Source organism: Acanthisitta chloris, unplaced genomic scaffold (assembly GCF_000695815.1).
Source record: "Acanthisitta chloris isolate BGI_N310 unplaced genomic scaffold, ASM69581v1 scaffold1754, whole genome shotgun sequence".
In the NCBI taxonomy this organism is placed as follows: Eukaryota; Metazoa; Chordata; class Aves; order Passeriformes; family Acanthisittidae; genus Acanthisitta; species Acanthisitta chloris.
In genome coordinates, this window is record NW_008667462.1 from 1 (window position 1) to 26,056 (window position 26,056).

A 26,056-nucleotide genomic window follows, 5' to 3' on the forward strand; every position below is an offset into this window, starting at 1 on the left:
CTACTATTCAACTATAACTGAGAGCCAAATGATCTTATACTGAGATACATATATATATATATAATTGCTATATATATAACTACTATTCAACTATAACTGAGAGCCAAATGATCTTATACTGAGATACATATATATATATAATTGCTATATATAGTACTGAGATACATATATATATATACTTGCTATATATATAACTACTATGCAACTATAACTGAGAGCAAAATTATCTTTTTCTGAGACACATATATATATATAAAATTGCTATATATAACTACTATGCCAACTATAACTAAGGGCAAAATTATCTTATTCTGAGATACAGTACTTTCTCCAACATTTTGTTTTGTTTATAGAGCGAAGAGAAACAATTCCACCATGAAACGTGAAGCGTTTTTGCAACTTGTGTCTAAAGAGTCCATTGAAGACTTCTTGCATTGCATCCAGAAAGCAGTAAGTAAGCCAATGTGCACATGGATCACTAGTGAAATCACAAATCTGTTACAGGTGCAGAAATTGTATGACATAGGGACAGAAACTCATAGGCACTTGCAGATGTGCCGAAATAATTGCTGTGGAAAATAAGTTCCAATGGCACCTAGAGGAACATAGGCTGGGAGATGTGTTAGAATCTCAAATGTTGCTATTTTTAAAGCAACTAATTTTTTTGACATTTGGTTGTTCCATGTACATGTTGCATTTTAAAAAATAAATTATTAGTGCTGGGATAATGCTGAAAATAATTGATGTCGATTAAGTTTTTTGAAATTTCAAGCTATGAAAGAGATTATTGGCATGTAATGAATATGAGTTAATGTACAAACATAGCAGATGCATATTTCACTGGTTCATTCATTTGATACTTTAGGCTGTTCACTTGTTCTTTAGTCCATGTTTAATTATATTCAAATACTTCTTGATATCACTGAATGCTTTAGGGAAAGGGTAGTTTGCTCTCTCTAAGTGAAGTGTGGAGAGAAGTGGGAGGAACAGCAAAACACACCCCCTGAAATCTGCTATTACAAGTTCACTCTCACATTGTGTATATGATATTGTGTAATAGTGAGAAATAATAATTTGCCTTCTGGTGTTTTCCATTAAGCTTCAGTCTTCCTGGTATTAAGATATACCTGATTCTTCTAGACATCTTTTACTAGCCTTGATAAGTGATATTATCACATTAGTTTCCTAAGCTTTCTAATCAGCATTTTCCTGTTATTACCTGTATCATGATAAAGTAAGTGGATCAGTTGCACATAGAGGCATGAACTGACTTAGTAATGTACCAAATGTATTAAACCTATGATCATATTCTATATAATAAGCTTAGAAAAGTTTGTCTCCCAAACATCACTGAATCTCTTTTTCCAAGCAATTTGCTATTTCTATCATTCACATACCTGCAGGTACTTACAGATGACAACTTTATTACCAAATTGCTCTTGCTTAGAGTCTTCTTCCCATTTTTCCCCAAATCTAAACACTTCAACAAGAAACTCTTCAGTTTAGTATAACATACAGTACTTGCAGTGTTTCCTTTTCAGTTGATTTGGTTGTGTTGTTTCTGCTATCTGCATTTAGGAATCTTTCTTCACATGTCCTGATCTATTTGGGGGGTTTTCTCATCCTTTTAATTTTCATCACCAGTTCTCAAGAGTTCTGTGGCAACACTTTTGAGCTGCTGCCAATATCTCGAAACTGTATGTCACCAGCTATAATGAGCATATGGATTAAAACTGTCTTCATGCCTTCGATGCGTAAGAGAACATGAATATCCAGGTTATTTTTTGATTGTCCAAGAGACCTCAGTTATTTTATTAATTTCCTTTTGGAAGATTCAGGGATAGAGGGTGTGTGACTGTCTTATCTTAGGATGAGAATCCTCCTTTTACGATCTCCCTTGAAAAATTCTTGACTACTTTTCTGGAGGAAGTTGTGGTCGTGTATTCTGTGATTTAGAAATGGATACACAAATGTAGAAAGAACAAGAAAGCATATTGAGAGCCTCTCTGCTTTCTTTAGTTTTTGTGTGATATTTGCCCTGCTTTTTCTACTTATTTGGTGCTCTAGCCTCAGAATTTGTCTTTTAAACTTTTTTATAAGTTCTGTTCCCAGTATCACTGCTTCTTTCAATGTCTGTTTTCTACACACACCCACACACACCCACCTCACCCCCCTCAAATTTTTCTTTTCCTTTTGTTTTCTTTAAGAGGAATCTTCTGAAATTCTAGGTGTTTGCTAATTTTCTTCTGGGGTTTGTCATGGACTTTTCACTTTTCTTTCCTTGTAATCTTTAAAAATTATTATCATATAGTAATGCTGTTCACTGAGGTCTTTATCAGGTGCTGTTATTTTTTCCCCACTAATTCCCATTCCAATTCAAGAAGATTCCTATTTTCTGTCAAGAAATAATGTATCATGGGTATGACTATTTTTCAATGTTATCCTTTTCCCTCACAGATTTTGGAGTAATTCTATCTATATCATCCCAAAGAAAGATCTGAAAGCTCTAGTCATATTATGAATTCATTCTTTCTGTTCAGAACAGTACAAACTTAATATCCTGTCTTTTGGGTTTGTTTAAAGTAGAAGGCTGCAGAATTCACTGTGAGGCCTTTGGTTTATTGTACTTTCTTCCACCTGTAGAATAGGATAGAAATTCTCTTATAAGTGTGTAACAGGATCTTTTTTCTCAAGCCTTCTGGGAACTTTCTGATACTTATTGCTGCTTCTTTCATTATTTTCTATTTTCCTTTTTACCTTTGACTTTTTGATTCCTGTTTTTTTGTCTATTTGCAAACTAAAAATATTTTTGTCTCAAGATCAGGGACATTCTCCCTCTTTCCTTTAAAGTGTTTCTGATCTGGTAAACCTTCACTTCAGTACTGCAAATTGCACCTCAGAAATTACCTGCACTTCCTCTTGGCTGTGCCTGGTTTTCCTTCTCATATTTTCTCGACATGTTCCCTTTCCTAGCAGGTTGCCTAGCCTTTGATGCTAACAGGCTCCTTGTGTCTCTGAGGTAAATTCTTCTAGCAAAGTTCTTCTGAGGAAATAGTTCTGATCAGTCTCTTTGTGTAGTCCCTGTTAGAGACCGATAGTGGTTTCCCATTCAGTAGAGCTTGTGGGAAGTCTGGGGTTAGTGTGCTCAGGATTTGGGTTGGATGGGAAGGTTTTAAAACAGTGCACTGTACTGATGTATGCAGTTGCTATTCCTGAATCTGTAGTGCTGTCCCTGTGGCTGCACTGACTTACATTTCGAGTCCTTCCATAAGGATTTTCTTTCATCAGCCATCATCAATCTATATTTAAGGTAGCAGAGGTAGGATCAGGGACTTTAATTCTGTGCAGTTGTGAGCTTCTTAGCTAAGGTTATGAAATTGTCTCCATTGCTATCAATGGCTAAAGACTTTTGTCTTAAAAGCAGCAACTCTTGTTTCATGATAAAGAGTTAAGTAGCAGGAATTGCTTATGCTATTTTTAAAAAAACCCCATAACTTCTAGAAGGTATTTTATCTCTCTAAATGCGGAATAATGTAAATTAATCCTTAATGTAAAAAAAACCCCACATTAATTTTAGAAAATATGGTGATGAAATATAAGCCACTTGACTGATGTGGAATTGTGTGATATCTTCTGTTCCTGCACAGAAAAATCCGTTTGATCCTTTTGACTTGAATGAACTTCTTCAAGAATTGTCAAGAAAGCAGAAAGAAGCCCTATGGGAGAAACTGACACAGCTATTGACAGAGAGTTTGATGGAGAACCCTGTGGAAACCTGGCAGACAACTGGAGATGGTAGAGGTGATGATGACATGGAAGTCGAGATAGTTCCAGAAATTGTAAGAATCTTGTAAAATTAAAATATGATAAGTATTTTCATGGTTTTCAGGAAATAAAATGGTGTGTTTCCGTAGCATCAAAAAACATGCAAAAGTTATCCAACGAGATCAGCTCCAAACATCACCTCCTTTCCCATTCTGGTTTTCAGGAAATAAAATGGTGGGTTTCCGTAGCATCTAAACACATGCAAAAGTTATCCAGCGAGAGCTCCAAACATCACCTCCTTTCCCATTTCTTAATTAATGCTCGTGTTGACCTGAACATATGATTGGTCTATACTATAAAAGACTAGATCTGCTGATCATTTTCATTATGAAAGATGTGACTTGGTATTCTCAGTAGAGCTGAGTGAGCTTTTTGTGTGTCTCATTTCAGTAAGTAACTGTTGATATTGCAGATGTTCCTTAAGTATCTGGCATATACTATGAGAAATTCACTACCTGATTTGTCATGTCATTCTAGTGAGTGACGATCACGAAATCTAGATTTGACTGACCCTTCCACAAATTTAGCTTATATGGAATTTCTCTGACTCAGAACCTCATATAAGATCACGAAATCTAGATTTGAATGACCCTTCCACAAATTTAGCTTATATAGAATTTCTCTGACTCAGAACCTCATATACTGCCTCCTGCACTGTAGTCCATGTAGTCTTGAGAATATTGGGGAAAAAGATTATTTAATTTTGGAGGAAGAAAAGAAATACAGTGGAGAAATCATTAGGGAGACCTAGGGGCTTGTAGAAAATCAGTAACACCCAGAGACCTACAGAATTACATACTTGGATGGAAGGTCAACAGATCTACACATTTCTGCACTGCACAAGACCTTGCTACTGTTAGGGTCTTTTTAGCTGTGAAATGGATGTGTTTGAGTGGTTTTGCTGCAGATGAGGTTTTTAGTGAAGAAATGAATTCACATGTACTGTCACAGAGTTATCTACTAGCTGGAGCTGAAAGTCCTTTTCACACTTTTTGAAACAGATGTACTTTAAAAATCTTTTGCCTTTAGGTTTTGAGTGCTAGTATACCCTTTCTTCAAGCTGGAAGCATAATAACAATTCAGCTTTGCTCTCTGTTGCTAAGGTTTATTTCTTCTTGAAATTGTCTTCGGAGTCCAAAACAAACTGCAGAATTGCTTTCTTTCAGAAACAAACTGCAGAGGTGGTGAAAGGAGTGGCAGCTGTCGTTGCTGCTTCCATACCTGCATTGGATGAAAATGTAAACCACAAAGTGCTTCTAGAATGTGGTTTAATATTAAACGGTGAGTACCTAAATGTACAGAATGCAGTGTTATACAGATGAGTGCAGTCAGCTGTTTGATTGGTCTGACTGACATCTGACTGGCCTAAGAAACAGAATTCACAGTAGAAATGTTGCTACTGACGTGAGCTCTTATTTATGAGACAAAATTCAGGGAGTGTTTATGTAAAAATCAGCTGCACAGTCTAAAAGTTGGAACTTAAATAGTTTTCTTTCTCATAGCTGTTCAGTCAGTAGCAGATAGCTTTCCTTATCCTGGAGCTTTTATTATTTTTAAGGCAGAACTTAAGATTCTGTTGTTACTGGTCCAAAAGCTTGGCCAAAACCGTGGAGATAACAAAGCTGCCTAAATACCCACAGTGAGAATAAGCCATTAAGGAGGGTAAATGTGGAAGGAGCTGGTTGACATTGCAAGGTGTAACAGGCTACAGTTTCACAGGAGTAACTTGGTTCAGTGCAGTAAATAATTATTTTGTTACTGTTGTAGGTATTCTTCTTGCATTACCTGCACCTGAAAAAACCCTACAGGATGCTATCCAACGTGTATGTGAGATGTGGTGGGAGAAGGGACTGGAAGGGAAGGAACAGCTAGGGAAGACTCTACTCCTCATTCTGCTAAGAAAAAGCCTAAGAAAAGCTGCTACGGTATGATATATTGACTTTTGGGTTATTACTGAATAATTCAGCAAAGATCATCCCTCCAAAACACCTTTTATTTCAAGTTAACTTGTTTTCCCATGTTCTCATGCTTCTCAAGTACTTAAACCCAGGATACATTTTGGTTATAAAGTGTCTTTTTGCTTTTGTTTGCATAAGAAACTAATAACATATTGCCTTCTCTAGAACGAACTTCAAAGACCTTTGGCATCGATTTCACAAGTGAACTGGGATTTTTTTGTTGCATTCTCTTTTACCTTTTCACTCTTTTGTTAAGTCCAACAACTAAGGCTTTGTTAGCAATTAACTTTACTTAATTCAGCTTATAAGTACTGTGTTTAGCTACTCATAGGGACAGTTTTTTTGGGAAGCTTCGTTTTCTGTTACTCTCTATCATTCTACAGATAATTTTTCTGAGTCTTCTATTATTGGACTTAAATTCTTTTTTTAAAATCTGTGGTTTGCTTGGAGTATTCTCATGTATGTCTTTTGCACTACCCCAATAGACGTATCCTGTACTTACTTCTTTCTTCTCTTTTTCTCTTTTAACTGTGTTTATGAAGTTCCAAAAGTGAAATAATATGGTTTTAGTGTATTTTGCATGAAATGGCAACTGTCTTTCCATGCTTGAGCGTGGCTTTGTTTGTTGGAAGTCAGTATTTCTGCAGTTAAACACATTTTTTTTTTCGTTTGTTGGAAGTCAGTGTTTCTGCAGTTAAACACATTTTTTTTTTCCCAGTGATGTGATGAAATAATTCTTCATAATTTTACAGTCTAAAAACCTGCTGTTTGTAGCAATTCTTTTCAAATGTACTATTTCAAGTCCTTTAAATGCATCTTTGCATTAAAGCAGTACCAACCTCACTATAACATGAGCTTCTTTTTTCCTGTCAGGGTGCAGATATAGTTCGTGTGTGGGCTCTACATCAGGCATTACCTTATTTTGATTATGATTCCGAGGAGAGTAATGAAGTCAAGGACTTGTTGCTTCACTGTTTTATGAGTGCAAAATACATTAAGAAAGAAGAGGTAAGCAAACTTTTAACTTACTGTGGCTTTATGCCAGTGAGATTTGGTTGCTTTTAATGGATTTGCATTAAGTCCTTTTTTTACCTTATAGTAGGTAGCAATATGGGACAAAACAGCTCTGACTCCAAGCTATAAATGGTTGATATTCTGTTCCATATGGAAAAATCTTAATTTCTATTCCAGACTAAAGTGCAAAAGTAAATGTCTAAATTGTCACTCCAGTTCTTGCATCCTGAGGTAATAAGAACCAAGTGCTTTGCTGCCAGTGCATGTCCCTCAATACTTATAACCATTCCCTGGTATAATTCTCTTCTTTTATAGCAATTTTTCTTTTATTGGAGACAGATAACTGTAGCAAAATTATTCTCCTTCTAAACAGTCCCATTTAGAAGATTGCATCGCCATAGTCTGTTTTAAAAATAGCATGAAAAGGACCCAACTTTATAGCAAAAAGAGAATTACTTTACTTGACCACATACAGTTCTCCTAGTGAACAATTGCTGTTTTATCAGTTTTAGATTGTGCCTTTCCACCAAGACAGTGACTTCCAAGCCTTTCTTCTGGTTAGGTGACAAGATCACCTGACATTGTCTCCGAGGTTCTAACTCCTTGCATGTTTAAAATAAATATGTTCCCTTTCATGGAATATATGAACTTCTGTCACAAAATAAGCTCCAAGGTTGCTGCCTGATTGTGACAGGATGGGGATATGGCCATATGCCTAAAATGGGGGCAGCAAATTAATCGGGTCTAATATTTGATAGAGCAGCTTTTACCTGCCACTAAGTTGGTGGGGTTTTTTTGTTACTTACACACTGTATTTGAAGATGTTTTAGTTTTGACTAAAACTGAGATATACTAGGACCATGTGAGAGTTGGGAAAGAAAAGAGAGAAAACATGGGTGGAAAGAGGAAAGACAGGTAAGACTTTATTGATGGAGTTTGCATTTAGTTTTGTGTCCTTGGTGTATTTTATTTCAGGTCATTTTTTGGCCTCTTGAAAGAATGTGTATTTGTGTGTGTTTTTGTCACAGTACTTAAAATGCCTCAGCTATATTTAATTTTGTGTTAGGTTTTTTTTCTTCTGTTTTATTGGAATCCACTGCATTGTTTTAATATTTCATATTCATATAGTCACTGTAAATAATTGGAAATTATGTATGCAAACTAAGACTGCTATCTAGGCTTCAGGAGCTAATTATAATAGTTATTTTTTTCTTCCACATCTTGTGAGACTTTTAAATATAACATGTTAATTACTACACAGATTTTCTAAAGGAAGTTTGTACCTTGAATCCTTGAGTGAAACATGGTCTTCAGTATAAAAGTCATGGTTGTGGGGTTTTTTTATTTGAAGAAAAAAAGCAGTAGTAATCAGACTTGGTACTGAATCTTTGTCCTGGCATATCAAAGCACATCCCCTTTGCTCCACAAAAATATGCAGATTTGGCCATGCTTTGCACATTTACTTCTCTGCCCAAGATTTTTCTCTTTGCTCTCCCAGTGATTTCTGGTCTTGTGACATTTTGTCACAAATTTGTTTTCATATGCTTGTAGATAGAGAGAGTGCCTTACTGTACTCTTTGCTCTCACATCTGGTCATTAGTGGTTTTAATCCTTAATCCTGAATCCTTAGCTTTATGGCTAGAAGGACTGACTGAAAAAAGCAGCTCCCAGTTGGGAGTTGAATTTTCATTCTGTTAGTCCATCCATTCTTTTTTGAGAAGGGCAGAAAATTTAACCACTGTTCACAATATAGACTCTTATTGATCCAATCTTTTCATCACTTCTTTCCATTTAATCACTGGTATTGCCAGACAGGCATCAACTCAGAGTGCTGAAAACTTTGAGTGGGCTTTTGGGGAGTTTTCTTAATCTCAGAGAGCACCTTTTTAATATTACTGATACCTGTTTATTAGCCTAAACCTCTTTACAAAAGCTACAAAGGCTGTCAGCACAGCTGACATGTCTGTGGTTACTGTTGCCAGATCCTGTTCTGGACCAGCCTCTCAGTGAAGAATCTTTTACTAATGTCTCATCTCATCTTCCCCTGATGCAGTTCTGTTCCATTTCTATGTGACCTATTACTGGTCACCAGAGAGAGGAGATCAGCACCTCCTTCCCCTTGAGGAAGCTGTAGACTGCAATGAGGTCACCTCTCAGCCTTCCTTCTCTGAGCTGTACCAAGATCACTCAGCAATTACTGTCACAGGCAAAACAGACTTGGGGAAATTAGTTTAATTAACTGCCGCTTAACAAGAGCAGGATAATGAGAAATATGAACAAATCTAAAACTGCCTTCCCCCCACTACTCCCTTTTTTGTGTGATTTCTCCACCTCCTGCCCCCAAGCAGCAGAGAGGAATGGGGAAGTGGAGGTTGTGGCCAGTTCATTACAAGTTGTCTCTGCTAATTCTTCCTCACACTCTTCTGCTGCTCCAGCATGGTGTTCCACCCATGGGAGACAGTCCTCCATGAACATGGCTCCTTCCCATGGGCTGCAGTTCTTCACAACTGCTCCAGTGTGGTCCCTTCCGTGGGGTGCAGTCTTTGAGGAGCACAGTGCTCCAGCCTGGGTTCACAGGATCACAGACCCTGCCAAAAGTGTGCTCCATTGTGGGTTCTCCGTGGGGTCACAGCTACCTTAGGAGCATCCTCCTGTTCTGGCATGGTGTCCTCCACGGGCTACAGCTCGCTATCAGCTCCGTGGACCTCCATGGGTCCAGGGGAACAGCCTGCCTCACCATGGTCTTCATCACGGGCTGCAGGGGAATCTCTGCCTGGATCACCTTCTCCCATGCTCTCTGCACTGACCTTGGGGTCTGCAGAGTTGTTCCTCCTACATATTCTCACTCCTCTCTCCCACTGCAATTGCACAGGTTTTTTGTTGGGTTTTTCTTTTTTCTTTTTTCTATTCCCCTTCTTATATATATTATCTTAGGGGTGCTGCCACTGTTGCTGATGGGCTCAGCCTTGGCCAGTGGTGGGTCTGTCTTGGAGCCAGCAGTCACTGGCTCTGTCAGACATAGGGGAAGCTTCTGGCAGCTTCTCATAAAAGCTATCCCTGTAGGCCACCACTACCAAAACCTTGCCATGCAAACCAAATACACAAGTCACTTGACATCCTTGAGGAATATAGTTCAAAATAAAAGGGAAACCATAACGCATTCTGGAAAGACCCCAGGATAGGGTTCAGTTAAATTGGTTGGTTGAAACAACTTTGGACATCTACACAGAGGCATAATGGGTACAGGTCCTGGGCAGTATTTGACTGCTTAAGTGACCTGTGCTGCATTAAATGCAGTTGCCTGAGGCATCCATGTGGGGCTGGCACATCAACCACAGGATCTGTCATAGGTCCCTGTGTTTAGGTAGTGGCATACTGACCTTAGTCAGTGGAGTCAACAGGACAATTCAGCTTCATGAAACAGTTACTAAACAGCTGATCACCTGAATATCTCTTCAGGCAGTTAATGTTTTAGGGACATCCAAATTCAGATGTCTCAGTTTGTGAGCAGAAATTATACTTCAGTATGTGAACTTCCAGTACAGGTCCAGAATGGTAACCAGCTTGGATTTTTCTAGCTCTTCAGGCAGGAGATTCAAAGTGTTAAAAGCATTTTCCTGTTGCTATAAAGCTATTGTACTTCTGTTTCCAGTCCTCTTGTTTGGGATTTGCATCCCCTGGGAGTTTGTGATATCTCACCTCGTGTTTGTTCTCTAGTTTCCTTGGCTCGCTCATTTCATTAGTGGCACATTCCTTGTAGTAACATGTCCAACCCTCCCCCAGTATCACTGCTGGACCTTTTTCTTGCATTCTGTGGCCATTTCTAAAATGCTCATAAAAATGCCAAATATCAACATGATGAATGAATTGCTTTGAGATGAAGCTGAGCTTCTGTATCAGGCCTAATACTCCCTTTAGTGCCTGCAGACTTGTTCTTCGCTTCCTAGGAAAATATACCTAAATTTTAGAATACATAACCCAGGGCATAGCTCCATAGCAGCTTGAGCTGATTTAACTCTGGGATGCAGTGATCGTGTATTGCCAAGGGGTAGCATTCCTATTTTCCTTTCCATAGTATGAATGCTCAAGCAGCTGGGTTGATTGAAGGAGGTAGCTGGTTTTTCCTAGTAAGGTAATTTTTCAGGCAGATTAACTTCCTGGACTGGTTCATATGCAAGAATGAAGGGAAGGGTCAGGAATGCAGTATCCTGGTTCTAAATCAGATTAAATTGATACAGAATTATACATTTATACCTCATAGAAAGATCAGGGAGTTCAGTGTTTCTGCCTTCCCAGACTCTGCTATTCAACCCAGAGTAATATGTCTCAGAAGCTTATTATCAGGCTGCATTAGTGGAGTGTTCCTCTGAATTTATATCTCTGTGTGATTTATGAAAACATTCTTGTTCAGGTGGGGTTTCCAATCAAAGAGCTGGAGAGCCCTGCAGAGCATGTATTACTGCATTTGAGAAATAGGTCTGTTGTACTCTCTCCTTCCTTGCTAACCTTCTGTGTGTGTATACAACAGACTAAATCTCAGGCAAAGTGTCCACAAGCACAGGAGTACCAGACACCCAACTCTGATAATGCATTAACCCCAAAGATGACAAGTTCACAGACTTATTCACCTATCACCAGTTTACCTCTTGTGATACTGGGAATGTGAATACCAGTAATCACTGCAGATCCATTGATCACAAGCAGCAGGTTAAATCAGAATTTGTGATACTGAGAATGCGAATACCAGTAATCACTGCAGATCCACTGATCACAAGCAGCAGGTTAAATCAGAAGCACTTCTAATTTTCAGGATCAGGCTCAATGTTTTGGAATCTAAGGCTAAAAAGAATGAGTTGAAAGCTACTTTGTGACTTTGTATCATCTGTTTCACTGCTGATAATATATCAGCAGCGTTATATATACCAGGCTGCTCAAGGCCTCATCCAGCCTGGCTTTGAACACTGCCAGGGTTGGGGCAGCCACCTCTTCCCTGGGTAACCTATTCCAGTGTCTCACCACCCTCACAGTACAAAACGTTTTCCTAACATCTAGCCTCAATTTCCCCTCCTTCAATTTGGATCCATTACCCCTTGTCCTATTTCCTGCGGTTCCTGACAGAGAGTCTCTCTCCAGATCCTCTGGAGCCCCTTCAGATACTGAGGGGCTCCTATGAAGTCTCCATGCAACCTTCTCTTTTCCAGCCTGAGAACAGCCTCAGCTTCCTCAGTATGTCTTCATAGAAGCAACTCTAATTTACTACAGGATGGATTCCATCAGAGCTGTAGACAAGGATCTGATATCATATTTAACCTTTAGGTCTTGATTTTTGTGTTCTTCTGAATTACTTCTTGACCCAAAGGCATTTAAAGTACCAGTTCCACAAAAGGGCAGTTTCCACTTATATCCTTCCTTCCCTTTTCCCTTACAGTGTGATATTCCAACTCAATGTGTGCCTAGCATTCTGTTTTCTCTGATTTGTCATAGATGTCAAGACAAGTGTTGGTCCAGCTCTCCATGAAAGTGCTTCTGAACCACTGCTAATTGTTCAGTGACCCTTTTGCACTTCTGCCAACGTGCTCTTTATTATTGCACTTCCTTATTAAATTTCCTTTTTTTTTTTTTGGAGTAGAAAGCTGACAGGAACAAAGGACCCTTAAGAGCTGGCTGACTCACTCTTACGTATGATCAGACATTTTAAAGTCTTAGAAGCTGGATGCCTTCACTCCATCTGTAAGATGAACCAAAGTGAGGCTGTCTGTGTAAGGCTCCAATTCCAGAAGAGCAATTATTTATTTTCTTCATCCAGAGCCTTCCACTGCCTTTTCTTGCAAAAACTCTATTGCTCATCAGATTTGTCATCAGTGTTTCTGATTTGCTAAAATGGAAGAGAACTAATTTGGGAAAAAAGTGTTTTTGTTTTCATGAATGAAAGCAGCACCAGGAGATTTGCAATATTGCCTTTCCTATGGCAATTGGAAAAGAATTGCCCTTGCTAATCAGAACATGTATTTTGTTCAGTGGCCCAGCTCTTCTCTGGGGCTTTGGTCAAAAACATTTCCATATCCAGTGCTGGTAGAGTTGTCCTGCTATTGTATTTGTACCTTCATCAGCATTACAGTGCCATCCTGGAATGATACTGCATTTGACAGCTCTGGTGATCTGGCCTTGATGAGGGTCCTGAGTTGCACAGTCCCTTATCATTATGGAAGACTACTTGAAGTCACACCAGAATGGACACTGGAAATGTACAGGCAGAGATGTAACCCACGTGTTGATTTGCTTTGTGTTTTCTCTGCAGCATGAGTAGTGCTTGAATTCTGGTCAAAAATTAAGAATCTTAAATAATTTTTCCATCTTACCTTTGCTTTTGCAAATTAAAGATGTAATTTCTTTTGATCTTTAAGCTCTGTATTTACTGATTTTTCAGTGAACTTTTAAATTGAGTATTCCTCTGAGGTTTGACTTCCCTTTGTTTTTTCCACTTTTCCCCTCTCCACAGGGAAGAAGATTCCTGAGTTTTTTGTTCAGCTGGAATGTAAACTTCATTAAAATGATACATGGCACTGTTAAAAACCAATTACAGTTCTTTCCAAGGTATGCATCACAGTTAGAGTACTTAATGATCATTAAGATTTTGGCTAAAGTCTTCCTTGTCTCACTCTCTAAAAATACCTGATGTTTAGCTAAAGTCTTGCTTGTCTCACTCTCTAAAAATACCTGATAAAATATATTAGAATCCAGAAACCTTCAAATCTCTTGAATGTAACTGCCATGTTGTTCCAGCAACTTCATTTTATAGTTGCTCTGCACATGCCAAGGTGTACAATTATAGGTGTAGTAAAGTGCTTATTTGGCATTAGCTAAAGCAAATGACTTTCATGGAAATTGGACTGTGTTACTTGCAGTGTTTGTGTGAGAACTGCAGGTCCATTTCGTTGAGTGTTTCTATTTTTTTCCTACAAGCAACCTCTAATTTAATTTGGAGGGATTCTATACACAGACAATGAGAAGTGAGTTGCAGAATCAGTCATAGCCCAAGAACGTGACTGATGGATGAAAACCATGGCTTTTTTTTGTTTGGTTGTTCAGTGAAATATTGCAGAAGTAATTCTTTGTATTAAAATCAAAGGCTTTCCAATGCTTTCATTTAGAATAATGTATACCTGTACATCTCTAAAGAATCTGAAGCATCCACTGTGAGATAAATGATAAAATATCTGTGTGAATGTTTTGACTTTCCCACCATGGGAAGTGTTGCCGGTGTCTTGTCATAGTGCTTGGGTTCATTAATCAAGAGTTAGCTTCATAATTAATGGGTGTGTGCTTGAAAAAGATAAATTCTCCTAAAAATTGTTGATGCACGGAATTAAGAGTATTAGCAGTACCTATAAAAACCTCATGTTGTCACCTTTACAAATTGCACATCAATATGGTTAGGATGCTTGCTTGAAAGTGTTTTCCATATGTTATTACAGACACCTGATGGAATACATTTCAGAAGTTTACTTCAGGGCCTGGAAGAAGGTGTCAGGAGAATCCATAGAGGTAACAGTATGCTTGAAGTTTCATTTGGATAGTTTTGAATTTCAGGGTGGGGAAAATACATGACCTTTCAACCTCAGAAAGGTTCCCACACAAGCCTTAAGTGCCATGGTCTGGTAACGACAGTAGGGTTGGGCTCGATGATCCTTGAGGTCTCTTCCAACCTGGTTGATTCTATGATTCTATGAATGTTTGCCTGTTGTGATCAGCTTGGCTGTATATAAACACCTTTAATTCTGCTGCTGAAATATTTGTTCACACAGCTGTGCATATGCACAATGTTTTTCATAGACACCTTAGTTATTTGAGTTACTGAAGTCTTTATTCACTAAGTGCAAGTCTATATAGTTGATAGCTTAAATATTTCTCTGTTTAGTTATTTGAGTTACCGAAGTCTTTATTCACTCTGTGCAAGTCTGTATAGTTGATAGCTTAAATATTTCTCTGGTTTTTGTGGATTTCCATGGAGATGATCAAACACATAATCACAGCATCGCAACAATGCCAGAGCAAAATTTCAGATACAAATAATTCTTATTTACCATGTGGAGGTGCTTTTAGGTTCTGAGAATTGGATTAACTGTATATTCTGAAATTTTGAAAATCAGTTTAAGCAGCGACGCTCAGCACGGAATAAAATGGGCCAAGCAGGAGCTAATTAAGAAATAATATCAAAGGCTTTTTTCAGTTGCTTGTTTTAGAGAAAAATGTAGTTGCTGCCAAGAAATAATATCGAAGGCTTTTTTCAGTTGTTTGTTTTAGAGAAAAATGTAGTTGCTGCACGGCTCAGTACTTTTTTGTTGCTTTATTCTGTTAACAATAACATGTATGTGATTTTATTGTAGGTACTTGAACATAACTGCATTCAGGATTTCATGCATCATGGAATTCATCTTCCCAGGAGTTCTGCTGTTCATTCTAAAGTTAGAGAGGTAAGTTCCTCTAAAGCATGACAAGAACTCGTAGCATCAAAATGAGAGCAATTACTATAAAGTTGAAAGTTTTCCTTTCGTACTAAAAAAACATACTAGGTCTGGCTGGAATGGAAATACTTTTCTTCACAGCAGCCTGTGTGGTGCTGTGTTTTGGATGTGCTGATGGCACAGCAATGTCTTGGCTGCTGCTGAGCAGTGCTATTGGGCTCTTTTATTGGAAGAGCAGTGAAGAGGGGGAGAGCAGCATATACAGCTCTCCCTTCTGAATTCAAAGTTCAGACTATAACACCAATGTCTGTGGCAAATATTTGATACTCACTGTTCCAATGAAAACTATTACAAAACAGTATTGATTTGCCCTTAATCCTGGATTATATCCATCCTTCTCATATAGAACTAAGAGATACACAGTGTCTTGCAAATTATAACATGTCTTTGCTTCAGTGTTTTGAGAAAAAAGTGGTTCTTTCCCACAGCATTGTTCCTGTAGATGCTATTCCCTGGCTTCCCTGTCCACCTGTAGCTGTGAATACTGGAAGTACTGACCACTAGAGGGTCAACTTCTTTTCCAACTGACCAGTGTTTCAGGTGGAGGAATTACTTCATATCATGTCACATGATGTCCTTTCTCATATTGTTCTCTGGTCTTTCTCTTTCTCTTTCTTTTCTGCATAATTCAGACAAAAATAACAGGATCTTTAGCTAGCTAAGCAGTTTTGAGTTCCAAGGAGTGTTGATACTTTTCATCAATGCATAAAAAATGCTTAATGTTTGTTCATTTGTATTCAGATAACTCCACTTACCAAATAATGTTCCTTTGTTCTTAAATTATGTGTCTGTACTTGATACTTCCATGGTTTCACAGTATTTCTGCCAGTCACTTGAAAAACAGTTTATTGCAGTAACAAAAAGTGAGTTGTTGCTGTGAAACTCTCTAGCCATGATTTTTTATTACTTGTAGATCTTTATATAAACTTACCGAATCTAAAAAGTTATAAAATGTGATATTTGTTAGATCTGTTTAGTTTTATTCTTTTTGAGACTTTTTAATAAAATATGGGGTAAATTAATTTTCTGTTGTATGAAAACTGGTCTTAAATAAATCATGAAATGAGACAACTCATTACCACTTCCTGAATGTAGAAAATGCTGTTAAAATGGGGTTTGGCTCTGGTTTGTTTTTTGTAGATGCTGAGTTATTTTCATAAACAAAGTAAAGTTCGTCAAGGAGTTGAAGAAATGCTCTATAGGTTGTATCAGCCTGTCCTGTGGAGAGCACTGAAGGTAATTATCCTTTTCAGCAAACAGGACTGTCTTTCTCCAGCTACTAAATTTTGGGTCCCTCCCACATGTTTTGTTTTTATTAATTGCTTTTAAAATATAATGACTTCAAAAAAACTAAAATCGGTGTTTAACATCTCAGCTGTAGCAGAGTAACTTTGCAGGTTGTCATTAGGCATAGTATGCACAACAATAATCTAATTTGTTAATATAATCTACTTCTGTAATGCATTTTTTAAAAGGTATCTAGAGTGCTTTCCAGGATTGCAGTTGGTATTCTGATCTTCTTGATTTGGAAATTTTGTGTTATCTTATATTCAGTTTGCCAAGATCTTTAGGGAATTATCAGTGCTTTATGGATCAAAGCTAGTAATGTTCAGAGGATGATTTAGTCTCACCTTCTGATTAATTACCAGCCTTAGAATACAGCTTAATGAATTTGAGAGTATTATTTTAGAAAAGCCTTTATTCTGGTTTGATTGTATGTACAGACATTCTTGCTATGGATGTGTTTTTAATCAGCCATGAGAGGAGTATTGGAAATTCTTAAACTTGAAAGTAGTTAATATCAACTTAAAAAGTTGTTTAAAATGGATTTTATGAGTTACAGGAAGGGGCTGAGAGCTGTTTGGTTTCAAAACAACACTGTGGTAGAAGTGGGGAGATGGACAGACTCATCACTAGCCCAGTATCTTTTTTGGCTCTACATTAAGGGTTGGATCCCATCCCTTTGAAATTCATATAAACAAAGAACCTTCTGGATGAAACATATATGTTCCTGGTACAAGAGACTAACAGCTACAAAGCATGGCTTCCTTTAATGTCTACATTTCTCTCTCTAGAAGTAATAGGGATGTTAACTGATTTTTGATAGAAATGCAAATTCCTGACTAGTATCTCAGAAACAATTTCAGAGTGGTTAGGAAAACACAGTATTCCATTCTTAAGGCAGTGTGTGTATATTACAGTATGTGTAATACACACTGCATGTGTGTTACAGATGCACATGCTCTCTGTAAATGGAGGCTTGTAGTTCACTTTCCAAAGCCCAGGACTCAAATACAAGATTAGAGTACTTTGGAGGAACATTCTGTCAAACTTTATTAAATCTGCATAGATTTATTTGGAGAAATGTAACAGAAAGGTATGAGTTGAGGAAAATAAAGGTCAATTATTGATTTGCAGCAAGGCAGAGGGAGAATTCCTGATTCCAGAAGTGGCTGAAGTTTCTAACAGCTGCTGTTCATAACTTTTACATCACTAATGGTTCCATTGCCAGGAAAAAAGTCACGTAGTACTTCTGAAGTATTTGGAGTGTCTAAGACAACTGTTGCTGTGACTCAGAGTCACCAGCAATTTTAAGATACAGAACTAAGAAGAGAAACTCATTATTGTCCTACTGTTATGAATTCTACTCCAAAGCTTGAAATGTCAGTTTAACTTTAGATAACCAGTTTGATGCTCTTATTGTAGCCAAACCCCTAATTAATAGAGTGAAGAACAAATCTCATCCTAGAACACTTGTTATGAAACAGAAAGGACATACAAGGGCCTGTTTACCCTTTTCATAGAAGGGAATAATACATCAGTTGTAAGAATACAATAAATTCCAGAACTGTTTGTGTTGAAACAACTTGATTTCATCTCTGAAATCTTTGAGCCTAGAATGCACGTGTGATGCACAGTTCTGTTTCTTCTTAAATTACTTGGTTTTACTTCAGTCACACAAGCTTCTGTTGGACCTTTTACCAACATGTATTTCATGAGCTTTTATGCAACTTTCAATTTTTATGGCATAAGCCTGACTGTAATTTCTTCATCTTTTTTCATGTCTTTATGATGAAAAGCAAATCTCATGCAAACATGAGAGTTGTGCCATGATTGGTTATTAGTACAAGAAGCTATATAGATATAAAAATATGGGTATTTAGTGTGAGATAAGCAGTGATTGAGCTATTTCTTAACAAGCTCAAAAAGTCAAGAACCACTCCTGCAGGAATTCAAGCTGTTGATGGAAGTGATTCCTTTAAAGTGACGTGTTTGGAGGTTGGGGTTTTTTTCTTAACATCCCACACTTTTAAACTAACATGTACTGAGGGCAAACATAATAGTGGGAAGTGAATTTCAGGACCTGTAAGACCAGAGGAAATTTAAAAGAAAGCACTGAAAATTAACTAAAGAAAAAAATTAAAATATTGTTTAAAAGGTTCTTAAAGTTCTTCAGAATAGTACAAGCATAGAAGTAAAGACATATTAGTCATTTAAATAACTGCAGGCTCTTGCATGGAATAGTCAGTGTGGATTAAAGCAGGATATGCATTTAAAGTCCTAGGTTCTACCTCTGTGGAGACATTTACTCTATTAGGAGCTTGAATATGCAAATATATTTGGAATAAATTCCAGTTAATTAAAGGCAGGAATTTGAACTGTGAGTACTCAGTTCAGAATTACAGTGAGCTTAATGGAATTCAGTGTAATACACTTAGAAAGTTTATGGAAATTAACTTTCTGGAATGGCCACGGTAGACAAGGTCTGGGTTATTGCACAAAAACATATTTGAATGAATTTTCACATGCAATATTAGTGCAGAAGAGCTATTTCACCCTGAATTCACATATTAGCTTATTATGTGTTAATTCTTAAACACAGACAAGCTCAAAGTTAAAGGATTTTCTATGGCTTTATAGGAAAGAATTAAGAACTATGATCTTTCAACTTTTAAACTGTTTGCATTTTCTATGATAAATAAAGCAAAACACAAGCCCCAAGCTAAAGAATGTATGTATGTGCTTTATTTGCCTTCGTTGTATTCAGGTTAGAATTGATATTAATTTTGTTGGCTGGAAGAATCTGGAATGTTTTGGATGTACCCAGAGATGTGACCCACCATATCAGGATTGATCCAGAGGAGAAATACAAAATAAACTGTACATGCTGCAATTCTTGCTAATTTCTTTTGTGGTTTTTCTTCTGGTTTTACTTGCCATTAGTTTATTTAGGTTCAAATGTTACATGGTTATCCTCATGTTTCTTTTCCCTGCCTTTGATCTGAGTGTTTGTTATTGACAAGGGAAGAAGAAAATTGGATGGTTAGAATAGTCAGGTTCCCTGAACTGTGTGTCTGTTAAAATCAAGGCTCCTTGGCTTATTTTACCTCTATCTCTCTCTCTCTCTCACTCTCTCTTGCTAGATAGATATATATACACACACATTTGTTTGTTTTAACTTGGACCTTCCCTCTTCTTTCCAAGAAAAGTTGGTAGAGGCTCTTATCATTGCACTGCAGTGCATCCCAGAGATGCCTTGGATTTCATCATTATTTCATTGCCTGCTCTCTTTTTCTTTCCTTTTAGGGTCCACATGGCCTCTCTTTCACTGAATGAGTGTCTAAATATTCACCTTTTTCATTTTTCTTTGCATTTGGGGCTCTACAACCAGTGACATATATGGTGGAGTACATTGAAAACTATTACAAACTGTAAAGTGTCTGAGGGTTGTGAGGCTTCCATAGATTTTTGATGAGCTGCCTCAGAACATGGTCCTATTACTTATGTGCATAAATGCAGAACTGAACATGTTTATGATGGATAAGTTACTCTCCAGGCTTTCTGGTACTTAGTTACTAAATACTGTTTTCTTGTAGAAATAAGTTTGAGCTTTTCAATTAAACCACCTGTCTCTTGGCAGGCAAGTTAATTAATTCAATCTGCTTCAATTCAAGATTCTTGTATCCTGAAGAGGAGCTATAAGGCAACCAAGAGAAATCCCAACTGCTTTTATTTTATTCAGCATTACAGAAAGCAGAAGGGCTCTCACTATATACTCCTCAGGGTCATTGATGTTGATATGCTTTGAAAGCTGATTCTAACCATAACTCAGGTTTTACTGAACGAGCAGAAATGTAAGGCAAAACATTAAAAGTCATGTATGATGGTAAGTTCTTCCATGCATTTTAAAATTAATCTCTTCCATCTACTTACTTAAAAACACTAACTTGCTAAAAGTGTTGGGAGAACAGTATTTGACAGGATATGCCTTTGGATATTAACAGTCTGTCCTCATTGAAAAAATACTTCTTCCTCCATTGTAACAGGCCAGAAACTCAGAAGTTCGAGCAAACGCAGCTTTTCTCTTTGTTGATGCTTTTCCCATCTGTGATCCAAGATTTAAGGCTGAAGAGATGGACAATGAAATTCAGAAACAATTTGAAGAACTTTTTGTAAGTTTTATTGAAACGAAGATTTTAAAAATGGAAATTTCATCAAAGCTAGCTCAAAAATAAGTTGTTGAGGCAATTGAAGTTCATGGAAATAGAAGCTCTGTGGTACACAAAATGCAAAACTAAGCTAATATTTTAAATTTCTATAGTATGTTCACAGCAGGTGACACACACCATTTTCAAGCCTGAAAAGGAAATTTGTAATTCATTCATCTGTGAATGAGAGATGCTTTTGAAAGACTAGAAACATGAGTAATGGATCTTGAGCCTTACTTAACCCAGGAGTGATAAAGAGAGTTTTGCAGTTGATTTTGAAGCATTCAGTGGATGTTTAGTACTCTATTACTAAATAATTCTGAAATTAAATATAATGGAGGTAAGAACCTAAAAATTTGCCTGTCTGGATGGGTGAGATCTGGCATAAGTATTTTCATGAAGAAAATGTGTGGGGAATCCTGAGTAAGCATCAGATAATTGAATGAATGTCAAAGTTTTTATGTTGTTGCATAGAAGCAGTGATCAGTGGAAGCTCATGTAAATAGAAGGCTAAATATTTTTAATTAAGTCATGAATGCAAGATTTAATGTGATCTGTTTTTAAAATAAAATATTTCAAAAGTCCAGTTAAAAAAAATTGGCGAATATTTGTCTTAATTTTGCTTCTGCATTAAATTTCCTATCTTGCATTATATTAAAGTGCCTTAAGGGACTATCAGGATTACACTTCTTTTATTGTATGACAATTTGCATAATGATAAAATGGTAATGGAATAGGTTCATGTCTAACAGCAATAGATCCACAATAATGCATATACTCACATTTTTCTTCTTCTGTTTGCTTTAGAGTCTCTTAGAAGATCCTCATCCAGCTGTCCGCTCTACAGGGATCCTTGGAGTGACTCAGATAACATCCAAATACTGGGAGATGATTCCTCCAACAATTCTTGCTGAACTTTTAAAAAAAATAATTGAAGAGCTGGCATTTGATGTAGCATCTGCTGATGTTCGATGCTCTGTTTTTAAAGTAAGTTGTTTTTTTAAATTTCAAATCGTGATTGTCATTCTGGCATTTTATTTGGTGCACAGGTTTCTAGTACAGGCCACTTGAAGTCAAGGAAATTACTTGTTCTGCAAAATGACTTATGCAATAAGATTCCTAATCCATCGAAATTTTGCATGTGTTATAGAAGTCACACATTTGGAATGCACAAATACCTTTTAAAAAAGTTACTGTTTGGCTTCCTGACTCTTAAGCACTTTGCATTTCCAGTCTTACACACATTGTCTGCACCTGATAATTTAGTTACTTCAGCTATAAGAAATGATGCATAGACTTGACAATATATGCAGGCAGGTTCCAGGATGTTTCTGTCCTGGTTTTAATGCATCCAAAGACATGCACAACTAGGATTTTGTGCCCCATTTGTGTCTCTGAAGTTTGGATGCATATAATTCCACACAGTTTCTCTGGTATTGCCTCCTGCCATGCATTGCTCAGTATGTTAGAATTAGTTCCTCTACATCTTTCTGGCATCTGATAAATAACTAATAGTCTAGACAGAAAAATAAATTCCCTGGGCAGTACTTTCACTTGAAGGTTTTGTGTCCTTGTCAGTTCAGTCTTAAATTGGAGCTATTTTTATGCTAATCCTTACTAGCTCCTTTACAGCTGCATTGGGGCTATACTGGATAAGCAGAAAGTGCAGATTTTAAAATAAACTAGCAAAAAAAAAGATTCATTTTTACTTCAAAATCATCAGATTTTAGGGATCTGGAATTGTTACCATAAAAAGCACTTGACAGTGTGCCCTCAGGTAGAAGGGAAGACTATGGCCTCAGTGTAGGTCTGAAGCTGCTTCAGCTGAAATGATTTCACTGAACAATTCACTGGAAATTTGAAATAACCACATCAATTTTTGCTGAAGAATATTACAAGATCAATATACATGTACAATGTCTGTTTCTGCTTAACCTTAGAAGGGTCACGGTCCAGTTCAACAATTTTTAGCCACATATTTTTCAACTCTACTCTTTCTGGTTCTGGGGGTTTTTTTTAGTGCTTGCCAATAATTTTGGACAACAGACTAAGTCACCCGTTAATGGAGCAGCTCCTGCCAGTGACCAAACACAGCCTTCATGACAGCTCGGAGAAAGTGCGCGTGGCTTTTGTTGAGATGCTGCTGAAAGTTAAGGCTACCAAGGCTGCTAAGGTAGGATCAGTGACACTTGACAAATAGCAAGGAGACAAAACCAAGGCATTTATTTCAAAAAAAGGAAGTACATTTTGAGACTCCTGTACTTCAGGGCCCTGCTCAGGGCAGCACTCTTACCTTCTAAATGCTTAACACCTTTACCCAATAGCAGTTTTTCATTTATTTACCTATTTTTGTAATGTCTGTTTGTGTTTTGTGGGCACATTCTTCATGATTTCAGTCTTTTTATAGTGATTTTGAATTAACTTTGTGTTCTGCTGTGGACTCTTAATAGAGTGGTATCATTAGGCCTTATAGCATCTTGGAACTCTTTCTCCACTGTCTGCTGTTAGTGGTTTCCTAATTTAAATTTTGTATTTTATTTTAAAGATATTTTTGTCATTTGCTAAACCTAATTATTTGGACATGATTGTCTTGTGCTAGGCACATAGCCTGTATGAAGTTAAGCTATGCATCTCTGTCATTCAGAAGAGAATTAAATGAATACTTGGTTCATCAGATTTTCAAGGCTTTCAGCACTCAAGGACACCTATAGCCCTAAGACAAGACTTACCTACTTGCCAAATGTGTGCATTCCAGCTTTGATGACAGGACCTTAAAGACATGTATTGAGATTGGACCACCTCAGTACCTTACAAATTCCTCCAGAGATGCTGAGACGATGATAAATGGGAGGTTATTTTCAGAATTGAGAGCTTTTGGCTTCTTGCACACAGGTTCAGGATAGGGATTACAATAACACAACAGTAAGTTTGATACTTCTATACCTGAGTACAAGGTATTTTCATTTGGACTGCCAGCAGCAGAACATCACAGTGGGGTTCTAGGAATGTTTGCAGATAACAACCTGCAGCTCTATGTTTATTTAGACAATTGGTTCTGGTTGTTAAGATTGTTGGAGATAACAGGAGGGGGCAACTCAGAGTTATAAACAAGTGGTAGTACTGTAAAAGCTAGCTTTTTCTCCCCTGAAGTTTGTGCTTTGGAAGGTTCTGGTGCCAGGGTTTACCAGGTAAATCTGAATTAAAGTGGCAAAAGTGTCTCTGACCCTGGACCTCACGCTGATGGTATCTGTGTGTTTGGAGATGTATTGCTTGGCTTAGAGAATCAGCAGAAACAACAGATCCCAGAACTTGTTCTGAAGGTGCTGGGCTCTGAAATCTTCACCATGATTTCTATCATATCCATAAATAAATGTTATTTGAAAAATGCTCAGCAAGCATATTCCCCAAATAATCTAGTTACATGTCATTTTTATAATCTTGTGTGCTTTTTAATAGTCCTTTCTGCATCACTCAATAACCTCACAGGTACAGCACTTCTTGTGCTGCGCTCTAACTCTTCCTAAGATACAGAAGTATGATTTGAAGGACTGGCACCTACAGTTATGGTTTGATCCACTAATATCAGTTACGAGTGTAGTAAAATGCAGCTGAGATTTTTAAAACTTGTATTCAATATTAACAATGCTTTAAATCAATTTTGAATGTTGTTACTTTGTGTACAGTCTTTTAAAGACAAAGTATTCGTGTTGCTGTTAAATCTATAAAAAAATTCTCACTTTAAAGTTATTTGTCATTCAGTATGAAAGCTCAAGCAAACAATCAGTTTTTGGCTTGTCTGAATTATTATGAGTTTGCTGTCATTAAAGACAGAGGTAAAAGATCATTCTCAACTTCAGGGATTTTTTTGAGGAAGGAAGGAGCGGGTTTACATAAAAGAAAAAAAATTCCTAGGAAGTGTTAGATGTTTTTCAGTAACTTACCATTTATTTAAAATCTCTAGTACGTATCTCTGGTAAATCCTGGCATCACTTTAATACTTACTACAAGGACCTTCTTTTTCTGACAATTCTAGTGGGGATGCCCATGGTTTGAATTCACAGGGTGATTAGCTGCTGCAAATATTTCTACTCAAGAATAAAGCAAAACTTTATTATGATGCCAAGAAACCCTTCTTTTTGTTAGTTTTTCTTTTTGTTATAATCTGAAATTGCAGAGCATAATTAATTCAGGATCTTCTCACAAAACTTGCAAATGTGAGTAGTGTTCCCACTGGCATAACAAGCTGTGTATTCTTCCTGAATTTCATAGCCTTTGATTTCTGCCTACAAATAAACTAAAGCTCTGCTAACAATGGGATGCACTTGTTCTTTGGGATGGTTTTGGAAAGGGTGTTGATCCATACAGGTTTTTAGGGTGTATACAGTACTTGTAGGTAGTTTGGTCCTACTTTGTCCCATGATGGAAATACAAAACATAACACATAATGACAAATAATTGTACTTTGTGATGAGACCCTGTTAGAGAGAATTCTTCCCGTACCTATGGAATTGCATTAGCATTGCAGGTATATTGAGCTGGAATTGCTTGAATTAGAATTTTATCATTCTGTCAGAGATGCCAGGAGATTTAGAGGTGCATCAGAACAGCAAACTGACATTGTTGGAGCAGTATGTGACCTCCAGTACACGCTGGTGTTTTGGTAAAAATAAAAAATGTTCTTCCTTTCCTAGTGAATGTTCTGTTTGTTGAGACTATTGACATGGAAAATACTTAATGAAGGTGATTGTTTTTTTCCTCTATTTCTTTAACTCTTTTAATACCTTTTTCTCACTTAAAAAAGTTCTGGAATATCTGTCCCGTGGAGCATCTTCTGACTCGTCTGGAATTTGATTCACGGCCTGTGTCACGACGCATAGTGAATCTCTTGTTCAACTCTTTCTTTCCCACTAACCAACCTGAGACTGTGTGGTGTGAGCGCTGTCTTAGTCTCATCCAGATGAATGCAGCAGCAGCCAGAAAGTTCTATCAATATGCTTATGAATATACTGCCCCCATCAATATAGGTAAAGTACAAAGCCTTATGAGTTTTTCAAATTACTAATGTCACACCGTGTAATTGCTTTTTCTCTTTGGTTTTTTACCAATAGTTGTACATTGTTGATAGTTTTTTAGGGTTGAGTATGCTATTAGTTTGTAGTTTTTGAAATTCTTGACGCCAGGTATGAACACTGCTTACAACAGTTATCAGCTTTTTCAGCAATGAAGAGATCAAAGCTTTTCATTC

At 37.2% G+C, this 26,056-nt stretch overlaps 1 protein-coding gene across 1 annotated transcript in view; it reads left to right on the top strand.

The window, feature by feature from the left end:
- Positions 1-375: 375 nt before the first annotated feature.
- NCAPG2 (non-SMC condensin II complex, subunit G2) overlaps positions 376-26,056 on the top strand; it is a gene marked incomplete at its 3' end in the record, with an annotated part of 38,325 nt that continues 12,644 nt past the window's right edge. The window contains exons 1-13 of the mRNA XM_009072490.1: positions 376-450; positions 3,648-3,839; positions 4,992-5,106; positions 5,593-5,750; positions 6,657-6,791; positions 13,297-13,391; positions 14,273-14,342; positions 15,185-15,271; positions 16,463-16,558; positions 20,650-20,775; positions 21,619-21,798; positions 22,832-22,984; positions 25,613-25,835. Coding sequence (XP_009070738.1) covers positions 376-450; positions 3,648-3,839; positions 4,992-5,106; positions 5,593-5,750; positions 6,657-6,791; positions 13,297-13,391; positions 14,273-14,342; positions 15,185-15,271; positions 16,463-16,558; positions 20,650-20,775; positions 21,619-21,798; positions 22,832-22,984; positions 25,613-25,835 — 1,705 coding nt within the window. The remainder of the gene's footprint in view (positions 451-3,647; positions 3,840-4,991; positions 5,107-5,592; positions 5,751-6,656; positions 6,792-13,296; positions 13,392-14,272; positions 14,343-15,184; positions 15,272-16,462; positions 16,559-20,649; positions 20,776-21,618; positions 21,799-22,831; positions 22,985-25,612; positions 25,836-26,056) is intronic.